At 34.0% G+C, this 12870-nt stretch overlaps 2 protein-coding genes across 2 annotated transcripts; both read left to right on the top strand.

Annotated features, from left to right (window-relative positions):
• Positions 1 to 1571: 1571 nt before the first annotated feature.
• LOC137738751 (uncharacterized) lies at positions 1572 to 3463 on the top strand. Its single transcript, XM_068478227.2, has 2 exons — positions 1572 to 3060; positions 3153 to 3463. The coding sequence occupies exon 1, from the start codon at positions 1840 to 1842 to the stop codon at positions 3016 to 3018; it is 1179 nt and encodes a 392-aa protein (XP_068334328.2). The 5' UTR covers positions 1572 to 1839; the 3' UTR covers positions 3019 to 3060; positions 3153 to 3463.
• Positions 3464 to 10191: 6728 nt separating this feature from the next.
• LOC137739676 (cyclin-B1-2) lies at positions 10192 to 12347 on the top strand. Its single transcript, XM_068479337.2, has 4 exons — positions 10192 to 10400; positions 10523 to 10623; positions 11311 to 11408; positions 12022 to 12347. The coding sequence occupies exons 1-4, from the start codon at positions 10275 to 10277 to the stop codon at positions 12120 to 12122; spliced, it is 426 nt and encodes a 141-aa protein (XP_068335438.2). The 5' UTR covers positions 10192 to 10274; the 3' UTR covers positions 12123 to 12347.
• Positions 12348 to 12870: the final 523 nt, after the last annotated feature.

Below are 12870 nucleotides of genomic sequence, written 5' to 3'. Positions count from 1 at the left end.
CATATACGAAGCCACCACATCCAGCAGCTTGGAAAACCTAAAAATTCATTAGTTTTTTCTTTTCCAAGCAAATAGAAAGCTTTGATCGTTTGCATGCTTAATATTTGTATGACAAATACAGAATATATGTTTGTACAGGCTATTTATGCAAATGGATCTTTATTTTTTTCCAAAAAGTATGTGGGGTCCACTCCACATCGAACTTTAACGATCTGAACCGTGTAGTTTGTAAGTCTCGATTCATAGATCATCCTTACAAAAATTAAATTCAATATAAAATTATTTGCCTATTTAATTATAAAGATAAAATTTCATTGTTTCTTATATAACAAAGTATTCGTTAATTTTTTTGAACCCAATTAGATGTCTTAAATATTTCTGATTTGGCTAATATTTTGCAAAGATGATCTATGAGGTGCAACTTGAAAAATAAATAGTTCAGATTGTTAAAATTCGATGTCGTGTGGACCCTATAACTAATTTCCATTTTTATAAAAAAAAAATAAGAATCCTTTCCCGCTTCATCTGTTTGTAATGGTCATAATGAATTAGGCTCCCTTTTAAGAAGTACGGACCTAAGAGTATATGTTAGATTAATTTATCTGTCAACAATGGGGAAACTTTTGTGTATACTCGATTTTTATGATACGTAATGAATTAGAGAGACTACGTGTTATATTAACACCAATAAAAGTTAACATATTAAAATTAAAACACCATTTCATAAAAAGCTAACGCCAAAATTGAAGTTTACTTTTTAATTTTCAAATTCTACAAGAGGCATTATCTAGTTGGGGAATGATTTATATAGTCTTTTTTTTTTTTTTTTCTCTTACTTTTTTTTATAAGAATTTTTTATTCCTCTTACATATTCCTTTATTTTGACCTTTAAATTGAATAAATAAATAAAAATTAAGTCACAAAAATTATCTGAACCATGTAGAAAGAGCAAAAATGTGCTTGGAAATTATTATCTAGGCTGGGGTATTGCCTAACCTAACCCTAGTTAATTAAACATGGTCTTGCTCTTTTCTGGAAATTTTAACGGGTCTAAAAGTTGGGTTGTCAAATTTCCCATCAGTTTTGGCTCGGCATGGTGTTTCCACATTAAGTGGCACAAACCCACATATTTTGCGCCTTACATCTCCGGTGACACGTCACCCTCAATGAAACCCAAAATTTGGAATTCGGATTCCTTTTGTGAAGATTCTGAAAATTTATAAATCATGATTGTTCATCGTATATTATGTAATTAATTTTTCTCATGTACTGTTTGTATTTAATTTTAAATAATAAAATTTTAAATAATAAAATTTTAAATAATTTTTTATCATACGATGTACGATCGACGGATAAAATACACAGATTCTCTGGATTCTCACCAAGAAGATCAGTAGAGGATCCTTATTCCAAATACTGTACCTTCAAGACTCCGCCCAAGAAACAGTACACCGGGAAAAAAAAAAAAAAAAAAAGAACAACAGAAAAGTAGAACAACAGAAACAACCAAAAACCCATCATTCAGATGTCTCCAACACAAACAAAACAATCCCCCACTTATTAGTGCTTCCGTGTTTATATATCCGATATTATGCATCTTTCACAGCAGAGCTCACTCCCCTTGATCTTCTTTTTAAGAACACAGATGGATCTGAAGTTGCAGTGAGAAAGTGAGTCTGAAAAGAGAAGTCTTGAGAAGTTCAATGGGTATGAAGAAGCTCTCTTTACCTGTTCGAAATTAGGATAATTTCTTTCTAGTGTTCAAAAGAAGAAGAGGCTCTCTTAACAAAGGTATTATATTGTATAAGGACTGCCTCACGGCCTGAGGAAAAAGAAATCATGTTTTCATCTTCCAGTTATAACGGTAATACTGTAAGTCCTTTTCAACATAACTTTCCCTTTTCTTCTTCTTCTTCTTCAAATTACCCTCCTCCTCCTCCTCCTCCTCCTCCTCCTCCTTGTGCAAACCTAGAAACCTGCACTGGAGACACTTTCCTTCATCACATTCCTGATCCCCTCTCTGGTCAATTTTCACAGCAAAATATTGCTTTATTGGCGCCTCCTTCTCATCAAACCCTAACCCATTTGGGAGTTTCATCAAACACCGTGCCTGGTAGTATAAACTCCACCATATCATCATCTTGTGGAGATCATCATCAGTACTACCATAGTAACTATGGTAGCATTAGTAATGATAATACTATTCCTTATTTTCTTCACTCTTCTAGGGAAGATGTAGTAGTAGCACCGGCCGCGACGAAGAAAGACCGGCACAGCAAGATCTTCACCGCTCAGGGTTTGAGGGACCGTAGGGTGAGGCTGTCCCTCAACGTTGCCCGTCAGTTCTTTGACCTCCAAGACCTGCTAGGGCTTGACAGGGCAAGTAAAACCATCGAGTGGCTACTAAAAAGGTCCAGAAAGGCCATCAGGGATCTCGGAACACAGAAGAAGAACTTGAGCTGCAGTTCTGAGCGGTCCAAGAGTTTGTCTTCCACTTCCGAGTGCGACGAGGTTGTTTCGGACATAAATGAGGTGGAAAACCATGTATTGAGCAAAGAAAAAGAGATGGTGATGATGAAGAAGTTGAAAGAATCTAAATCTGCCGGAGCTTATGTTGCGAAAGAGTTGAGGGCAAAGGCAAGAGCAAAGGCAAGGGAAAGGACAAGAGAGAAAAAGATGTGCACTACTAGTAGGAGGCCTCATCAGATGTTGAACCAATTGAACTTAATGATTGAGCAGCTTGATGATCACGAAACAAACATCTCATCCTCGTCGAAGGTTAATTTTGGAGATCATCGTGTGAATCAAGAACTGGGATCCCTCTTGGCCAATCAAGCTCATCACCATCATCGTCACGAGGAGGATCAATCTGCTTTGATCAAAAGAAACAAAATGAAGTCATTTTCATCAGTAGTTTCCGATTATAATACTACTGATCAGAGTTCCAGCAATAGCCACCTCCAATTTCCCAATGCATCTCAAAATTGGGACATCAATGGCGCTTTCCCCATGCCCTAGCATTAATTGTGCCATCGCCACCATCAATCTTAATTTCCACCGGTAAACATATACACATATATATTGCAGCCATGCCTCTCTTCAATTATTTATTTTTCGATTCCAGATTTAATGATTAAGATTTCAATCTGCAGGAACTGAAATCTTGGGAGGCTTAATTGTGGAATTATCCGGCGAATTTATTGATTATCTTCCAAATCATTAACTTCGATCAAAGAAGTAAGCTATATTTTTGTTCATGTATTTCTTTGAATGCTCATTAATATATCTATTGAGTCACCTGTTCCACTGTTTTACAGCTCCTCAAGAGTTACCATAATGACTAATACTGATGACATTGATGAGATATTTGTTAATTAGTTATAACGTGTTTTTTTTGTTTTGTTTTAACTTATGATGTAAACATTTCTGTTCTAATTTAAAAAAGGTACAATTTAAGCGGGGATAGATATGCTATAAACAATCAAACTCACCACATAGGGTATATATTCATGTTCTGACAATTAGTATCTGATTTAACTAGTGATATCTTCAAGGAAAAGGATCGGTGCCAGGAGATACTTGATGAACAGGGTTTATGCTTGCTGTAATGAGATTCACCATGATCAATATTGCTTGATAGTTGTTCCCTGTTTGATAAAAAATAAATATCACCTGATAGTTGTTCCCTGTTTGATAAATATTACACGATACTTGTTCCGTGTTTGATATTTGTCATGGATTTCACACAATTAATCTTTACTAGAGCGACCATAAAATTAAAGATGGATGCTTATCGAATTATGGTTTCTTTTCCAAGGTGAAAAGGTTTATAGCAGATTTATGGGATGAGGAATGTGAAATTTCTATTCCCCTTTGTTTCTGGTTTTATTTCCTCCTTCCTAGCTTGTTACGTTAAAGGCTCCTTGGAAATTAAGCAAGACTGTTTTAATTTTACCGTTAAAAAATATGGCGATTGAAGGATTTAAGGTTATTATTTATACGAATAATAGCAATCTCATAAAAGTAAGCCAGATTTCCATAGAAATAGTTATTTGCATGCACGTTCTTGGCTAATTTTAATATCTTGAATTTCACAGTAATGTATAAGGCTATAGCTTCTTGTCGATCGAATTGATATGGATATATTAGTATTCAACAGCTAGCCTGATGGACTATTGCACAAGGTGTGTGATGAACATGTTTATGCTTTGATTAAGAAGTTTGTGGAAGAATAATCAAACAAATCTTGGTAAACAATATAGTCAAGGTCCAAGGATAATGATGCCCTCACCGAATTTTGTTCTTTATGAATTGTGTAAAAAAATTTATTCAAGATAAAGGAGAAAACTTGGCAAAAACGGTGGCCCTGGCAATAGTTTTCTTTTTCTTTGGCTGGGAAATGTTTGGTGTTGTAATAGTTCAAAACACAATTTTTAATCCACTTATAAAGCTGTAGCTTTACTTGTAGTATTTACACAAGGTAACACCTACTCTTTAATCTGCACATAAGAAAAGGAAAAAAAAAAAAAAACTACTTATTCGGAATAAGTTAATCCTGTGCGGAGAATTAGATACTGTTCTTCCTGATGTTTACATATATATGCATTTATTTTGAAGATCGACGATGTTTCCTGTTTTCTCTTCCTGGAGCTGGTTATGTTGTCTATATTTCTATTGTGAAATGCATTAAAATACGCACACATAAATACAACATTTATGTTTAGAAGTTATAATGCACGTACATAGTATTTCAATGGGGCAATTTCATTAAATTCATGGTCCTATATTCAATCGCTCCGTAAGGAAATTGCTAAATCTCTAATTATATGTTACACACGTACATACATGGAGATATTTCCACTAGCAATATCACGTGCAGTAAGAGGTTCACCAAGATATTTTGAAGTTTGATCTCTGTATCTTGATCTGGGAACACAACCTAATTTTAGTTCGTACTAGTTTAGCTTGAAGTTAAATTGCTAGAGAAACTGAAAAGTAGTATAGATAAGAGGATCATGAAAATCGTTTAACCGTGCATGTATCTGTCTTCCCATCTACCCTAGCTTCCCCTGTCCTTCCTTCCCCTCTTTCTCAAGCTAGCTAGCCCTAGATATTTAGGAAGTATGTCATCTAATTATTTATTTTTAGATCTGACTGTCTACAGTGAGTCAATAGATAGCACTTCTAAGAAGTAAGAGAGTAGTGGTCACCAATTTAGTGTATTTTTCTTCACTAGTAAATCAAATATCTCAAGTTTGACTGGTTATAGATGGCAAGTTCAAAATATAATAATCAAGTCATTGTGTGACTCTTCCTAAATCTCCACTCTTAGTATATCATTGTTCTAATGTTATGGAGATCACATTTGTTTACCATTTTACATGACAAGTAATGTGTACATGTCAATTAATGAGTTTATCTCTTTGGATTTTTGTTGTATGCATCCTTTGCCACATCATATAATATACTAATATGGTGTATATATATGACTTCTCTAGAATTACTCTTTTATCATATATGTACTAGCATTTGCCTACACATTTTGTTTGTATGAACACATTTTTTTAGACAATGAGAAGGTGAGAGGGAGAGAGAGAATGTGGGAGGAGTGGGAGGTTTTTTTTATTTTTGGTTTTTTTTTATTTTTTTTATTTTAAATATTGGAGGTATTTTAACATCACCTGTAAGTGATGCTTCAATAAAAAAAAAAGAGTAAAATTTGGACCTGTGAAATTACATTATTGCCCATAATTTTTTTTTGTGTGATAGAAGACTAAGTAGTTTTTTCATCCTCTTCTGGTTAACAAAAAGGGTTTCATTAATTAATAGAGATTAAAACTATGATTGATCATGGTTGCTACTTCGAAGGAGAACATTATCTACTCTCTAGTTATACATGTACTAGTATATGCCTACACACAAAGTGTGAACTTTTTTACTTTTATTGTTAAAATCGAAGGATAGAGGAAGAGAATGAGAGAGAACTTAGTGAGGAGAGAGAGGTTTTTTTTATTTTTTTTTTTAATTAGAAATGATAACATTACATGTAGGTAAGGTTTAAAAAAAAAAAACAGAATTTTGCCTTGTGAAATTACATTACTGTCTTTAACATTTTTGTTGTGATAGAAGACAAAAATGTCTTTTCATCCTCTTTTAGTTGATAAATAGAGTTTCATTAATATAGTTTTAGATATACTTATTCGAGTATCTTTCAGTTTCGCTACAAGTAAATCTTTAAGGGGTTGTTTAATAATCTTTTCACTTTTATTTTTATTTATTTTATAACTGAAAACTTGTTCAAAACTACTTTTAGTTTTTGAAAAACTCAAAGCCACTTTTGTCAATTTTCAAAAATCTAAAAGCAACTTTGTTTAGATTTCAAATTCTAGCTTAATTTTTGTTTCTAATTTTCATGAAAATATTTATCAAACAAGTTTTCAGATAATTTAAAAACAAAAAATTGAAAATTGAGTGCCCGTTTTCGTTTAATAATCATTTCATTTTTGTTATTGGTTTTATTGTTGTCTTAGATTAGATATACAATGGGAGAAATGAGAGATAAAAAATAAAGAAAATATGGTGGGAGAGATGTAGAAGACATGTAGAAAAAATACACCGAAATAAGATCTAAGAACCAAAAAACCTTCTAATTTTTTTCACCTTCAAATTTTTGTTTTAAATTCTTCATTTCTCTCCCGCCACCTTTCTTCGTAGTAACATTGGAAAATCAAATATCGTCACCGGAGACCAGACAGATCAAAAGACATGGCCATGATTTGAAATATCATCAAAATTACGAAACAACACCACACATCAAGAAACGATGTATTGAGGTAACTGGGTGAAGATAGCAGAAAATGATAGAACCAAGTTCAGTTCGAATCTTAGTAGAAAAGAAAAACAGAACAAATTCACCAAAAAAATAACGACACACATGTGGAAAGTTACCTGCAACAGAGAGTGAGGTACATAGAATAGTGGAAGTGACGGCCAGCGATGAACTGAAGTAATTCTTTCCCTTTTAATTTCTCTCTCTCTCTCTATATATATATATATATATATATATATATATATATGTTCGGTATTTGTTCAGAGATTTGTGCAGGAGATAATCATATTATAGTTTCTGCTCTGTGTGTGAATGAAAGGGTGATTAAAAAGGGTCACGGATTAAGGCGTCTGTTAGAGCAATATTAGAAAATATGAAAATAACACAAGAATTTCATTAATAATAATCATAAAGAAATTCACAACATCAATTTATGTATGAGATTAATATAAACAACTAGAAAGAAAGTTAGAAAAACTAACAAACTTGGAGATTAAGGCTTACATAAATGTAATGTCCTAAAGACAAAATTTCGCCCTTACTCTTGTATTTGTAGTTCGATAGGCATCCGTCTCTCAGGATTCAACAATATATAATCCAAAGTCAAAGCACTTCAATCTACGGATTCTGGCGAACTTCATATATTATGTACTCTCAAGACACGACTCGGATTTTGACTAACAAATAATAAAAGACATAGGAGAAAACTCTTTTCTTCGGTCCATTGGATATGTGGGATGTTTGAGTTTATATAGAACTCAAGCCACCCCTTTTGAAACATTGTGATTGTTGCCTAATTTTTCAACGAACAGACGCAATTTATGAATTTGAATTCAATTATAACATATGGCTCTTATTTTTCATTCATATAAAAGTTAAATATTATAATATTAATTATAATATATAATTTTCAACGGCTTCAAGTCACTCCTTTGATCGGTTGGGCATGGAAAGGACCTCGCTTCTCTGCTTTTTCAGTTCTCATACATTCTCATATTCTTCTATTTGTGCAGTTACGGTTAAACCATTTTAATATTTTAATCATTATTATTTTTTTTCTTATTATTTTTATTAAGAAAATTAATATAAAATATTGACGTAACTTAATCGTGATCGTACAAAATAAGAGAGATAGAAATGTATAAAAACTGGAATGACAGAAAAGCCGGGTCCGCATGGCAATACGTAATACACACTTGACAGTACTGGTAGTTCGTCAATGACCAGTTTTTTATACATAAAAAACCCTACCTACCGGGACTGGAGACAGAAAGGCTATGGGTACTGGTACCAGAGAGCTGAGACCTAATCTCTCCTGCATATATCAAATGCAAAGCGATTGATTTATGTCAAAATCTAATATAATAATTGCTTACTTTTCAGCGAGTGTACAGAGAAGTACGCCATATCTAATATAATACCCAGCAGAATCTGCTTTTGGAAATACGGTGCACCCCAAAGCTAGCTGATCGATAGTTGGTGGGTAAGGGGTCTGGGCAATACTATAGCCACTAAATGGCTTTCATTTTCATCATGATCACTTTTTTCTTACATTGAAATTTCGATTAAATAAATACTCTCTAATACATTAACATTATATTTGAACGAGGAAAATAAACATGAAATTTTAGTAAAAGTCAGGATTTATAAATTAACATGCACCAATTCTCTTATTTGGATTCATAAACATAGAAATTTAGGATTTCAGCGTGGAAAAAAAACTTAGAATTTAGGACCTCCAAATCCCAAGCTCAAATTCCATGTAAATAGGTATCATTTCTCAATTTCTATGATTGAGAGTTGAAAAATAACAAATTCCGTAATTCAATTTCATTATTCTTTTAGGTTAACCAAACAAGAAAATTTTCAAATTATAGAAAATAAAATCTCGTCATTTCAATTTCAGTTATTTTTAAATTCCTTAGTAATCTTAAATTTCTTCACCCAAACATGGTGTAAAAGTTTCAATATGTCAAGGCATACATGACATACGTCATGTGTCTCACAAGTTGTACACATGAATGTGACTCATCAAATTTAAACAAATCATCAAGAAAGATATGTGTCAACACTTGACGGAAAAGAATTATTTGATTTTAATTTAATTAAATCAAATGTAATTGATGGAGTCAAATTACGAACCGGCCCACAAATTGAGTCATACTTCTTTTGTCAATTAATCAAGCCTACAATCAATGTCAAATCTATCCGTAAGCAAAGTTTTGAGAGTTTATAAATACGAGGTTCCAAGACAAAGAAACAGGCCAGAAAATCATTCATGCCCAAACGCTGAAACTTTGAAAGTGAAGCTCTCAAGCACTCAAACCCCCAATAATTAAGAAGACTCGGAAAACCCTCCCCGTTCTTCGTCAAACCCATAAAGAATCATCAAGCACTACTACTCGTGCCGGTTGTTCCATCACCATAAGCCAAATCCTTGCAGCAATTATTCATTCGAGATCAAGTCATTGCAATCCTCGAATCAACAACACCCATCTACACATCTTCGGAGAACGAATCAGAGGAAACTTTGTAAACATAGATTGTAACCCTACATTTACATTAATACAATACAATTATTTTGTATAGAATTCACTTTTTATGTTCTTAATTATGATATTTCTTCGATGCCCTTTGCTTCTTTGAAACTCTGAAGTGTTAATTTAGAGATTTCTTTTTCTTTTTTCTAAGTTAAGTGTTCAAGTGTTTATGTGTTCGTCACACGCAAGCTCCTCAAAACTCGATTTTCTTACTCAAAAACACTTCAAACATAGTTTTCTTACCCAGTCAGATGGATTAATGGTAACACATATCCTTCTGGAATTTAAACTTTGAACTTTTATCACACTCATGAAAAATGATAACTCAAACCCTTGAGTTTTAAAAATTAAGAAGCATTTACTGTAATACCATGTATTAATCCATGTCATTGCGTAAGGAAATAGATGACACTACTTTGGATCACCAAAAACTCTTCTAACTATTTTCTGTTCACAAGTGCTTACAGTTTTATTTAAAATAAATAAATAAATCAACGTGCTCCAAATAAAATCACTTTTCTTAGAAGCATCTTTGCCAAGGAACGAGCCCAGAATCTGGACTAGTAATGGGTTAAATATTGTCCATAGGAAAAATCAACATAATGATCACCCAAATTACACAGAATTGAAAGAAAAAGAAACTAAAGAAAAAGAATTACACAAGGACTATAGGATAATCAGCCCATATAAGCAAACGCAACCACAATCGTCTGGCCCAACACAGTAAATAAAATGGGCCTCAATTAAGCCCACATAGGTAGTAGCTAAAGCCCAATTGACCCAACCCAAAAATTGAAGTTAAAAGCGGAAGAAAAGAGTCTCCCTATTTGTACTTGTAGCGAAGTCACATTGCTTGCTGAAAAAGAAGAAGAAGAAGAAGAAGAGGAAGAACCAGAGAAAGCTAAATGGAGGCACCGAAGACAATCGAGCACCAAATCGGAGGAATCCAGAACGACGCCCTTCGATTCGGACTTCACGGCGTCAAGAGCGACCTCGTCGGCGCTCACCCTCTCGAATCTGCTTTGGAATCGGTATTTTCCCTCTCTCTCTCTTGCTCTCTTTCTCTCTCTTGGTTTTTGTTGTTGTTTGTTTGGAATTGAAGATATGTGATTAAATTTTGTTTATTTGGGTTTATTTGTTTGTTGGGTTTTAGGCGAAGGTAACGCAGGAGCAGATAAATAGGAAAATCTTGGGGTACACTTATGGAAGTGCGTTTCCACTGAAGATGGATCTCGAAAGGCAAATCCTTTCTCGGTATGGGATTCGTGTTTTTGTCGAATTCTGGCTTCTGTTTGTGAATTGTTGTAATGGGTTTGTCTTATTTTTTATGATTGAGTAGAAGTAAACGTGTGTTGCTATGTTGAAACGTTAGGGTTTTTTTTTCTCTTGTTATGTTTGTCTATTGCGCTTTCTTGTTGCGAAACAAGGTCGCGTGTTTTGTTTGGAATCGTTGTGGGATTGTTGGTTTTGCATCATAAGGGTTGCGAGTGTGAAAGTTTTGCATTAGAGCTTTGTTGGTGGTTCTGTCTGTGTAGATGTTGATCTCTGGTACGGTTTTTGCTCTTAGGTTGTGCCCAGTTCCCTATCAATTTGAGGTGCTTTTATACATTTGTTGTGCTAACTTATTAGTTGTGTCAGATATCCAGACCGAGTATGAGTGAAAAAAAGAGCTTACAGAATCTTTTGTCTTTTAGTCTGAGGCTGCTCTGAAGTACTCACTCCGAAGTTCATATATTGTTGGTTGACCGTTGATGTAATTGTATGTGCTGCTTATTATAGTGACTATGTTTTTTTTTTATCACATTCAGTAATGGACTTAAAACACTGAGCCGTTTACTTGCTGTAGTTTGTATACTTCAATGCATGCCAGTTTGTGTAGTCCATAAATATATAAAGTGGCGTTAAATCTGAGTTGTACTCTATTCTTTGAAACAACTGCAGATTTCAGAGGCCTGCTGGCCCAATTCCTTCCTCCATGCTGGGTTTGGAGGCAATGACTGGAAAATTGGATGATTTCGGCTTTGAGGATTATCTGAATGGTAAGAAAATACTCTTCATATACAAAGTAGATAATACTGATATCCTAAGCTTTAACTATTCATGGTTTCTCGTTGAACTATTTGTTTGAACTCCTTCAATGTTTATGATACAATCGGAGCCTTCTACGTTCCTCTTTGTAAAGAACTCACCAATCAGGGTCCTCTTGTAATTCTCTCTTTTAAACATCCATAGTAATCCTCATGAATTTCAAACACGCAGCCTTTTTTTCTTCTAATCAACTGGTTTTTAATTCGGGTTGATGTCGTTAGGAATTTTGTATTTTGATTCTTCAAGATGCTAATATTACAATTATGGATCATTAAGTAACAAGTAATGAGTTAAAACTTCTTGAGTGGAAAATCCCCTAGATTTGGCTTATATCGATTTAATTCCATGCCAATCGTCGGAATTCAGTTGGTATGCATATATTTTAGACCTTGCATTCTTGTAGAAGCTAAGTTTAAACGATCATAGTAAAACTTAGGAAGAAAGCAGTTCATATTGTTCTAATTTTCTTTAACCAAGTGAAACGCATACTGTTGCTTCGTTCTTTTAACCCATTAATTGTATGATTGTGTTGGTTTCTTATATGTTTCATTGTGCTAATTGCAGACCCCCGTGAATCTGAAACATTCCGGCCTGTGGACACACATCATGCAATGGAAGTTCGCCTTGGGCTGTCAAAGGGTCCAGTCGCCCCAAGCTTTATGTGATCCTCGTACTTTCTTGCCGAAAGAAGAGGATTAGTATCTTTGTGGTGGATTTATAGTTTTATGTCAATGTTGTTCTTAAACTGTGATTGTCTGTCGCGCTGAGTTGAAAGGTCCAGACATTGATATTGTGGAGTTACATTAACTTTGGAGTAGTATTGGGTATCTCCTATCCAGTTACAGTTCCCCTATTTGGTACTTCAATTTTGTTTTGAAAATTTAGCCCCACCTCTTGATCTTGCTTGTGACATGTGAATAATTCTACCAGAATCCTAATCTCAGATGATTTTGCTAATGCTTATCAGAGGATTGAGCATGCTCATCAAAACATTCTTAAACGAAGTAGTGATATTCACTCTCGTTTTTTCTTTCCGCACTCCTCCCCTTGTTTAATACGTACGATATGAACATCAGATTGCACGTGTACACTTTTTTCGCTTGATACAAACGACATTAGGGGAGAGAGGATACAAACACATAATCTCGGATGCAAAGGTAAACACTAGATCTTTAGCTTGTAGAGAGCATTTTGCAGAGAAGCACACGTCAAATGCTTCTCCAGAAAAAACTTCCAAGTGTTTTTTTACAAAAAGCACTTGGAATTTTAGTTTATGGTAAAAACATATATTTTTTTTAACAAACGTTATTATCTACACTAAGGGGTGGGAAAGTGAGTTAAGTCTCACATTGGGCTAGCAATAATGTGTTTCAAATTCTCATTTAGTGAAAATCGAATCTAAAACCTCTCATT

This window comes from Pyrus communis, chromosome 9 (genome assembly GCF_041283825.1).
Source record: "Pyrus communis isolate YQ-2024b chromosome 9, ASM4128382v1, whole genome shotgun sequence".
Classification (NCBI taxonomy): Eukaryota; Viridiplantae; Streptophyta; class Magnoliopsida; order Rosales; family Rosaceae; genus Pyrus; species Pyrus communis.
This window is presented reverse-complemented; position numbering and strand designations above follow the sequence as displayed.

Excerpts from the sequence above, each read along its gene's own strand:
- LOC137738751 (XM_068478227.2), top strand. The coding sequence starts at position 1,840 with ATGTTTTCATCTTCCAGTTATAACGGTAATACTGTAAGTCCTTTTCAA.
- LOC137739676 (XM_068479337.2), top strand. The coding sequence starts at position 10,275 with ATGGAGGCACCGAAGACAATCGAGCACCAAATCGGAGGAATCCAGAAC. Across the intron at positions 10,624-11,310 it reads GAAAGGCAAATCCTTTCTCG|ATTTCAGAGGCCTGCTGGCC; the intron begins GTATGGGATTCG and ends AAACAACTGCAG. Across the intron at positions 11,409-12,021 it reads CTTTGAGGATTATCTGAATG|ACCCCCGTGAATCTGAAACA; the intron begins GTAAGAAAATAC and ends TGCTAATTGCAG.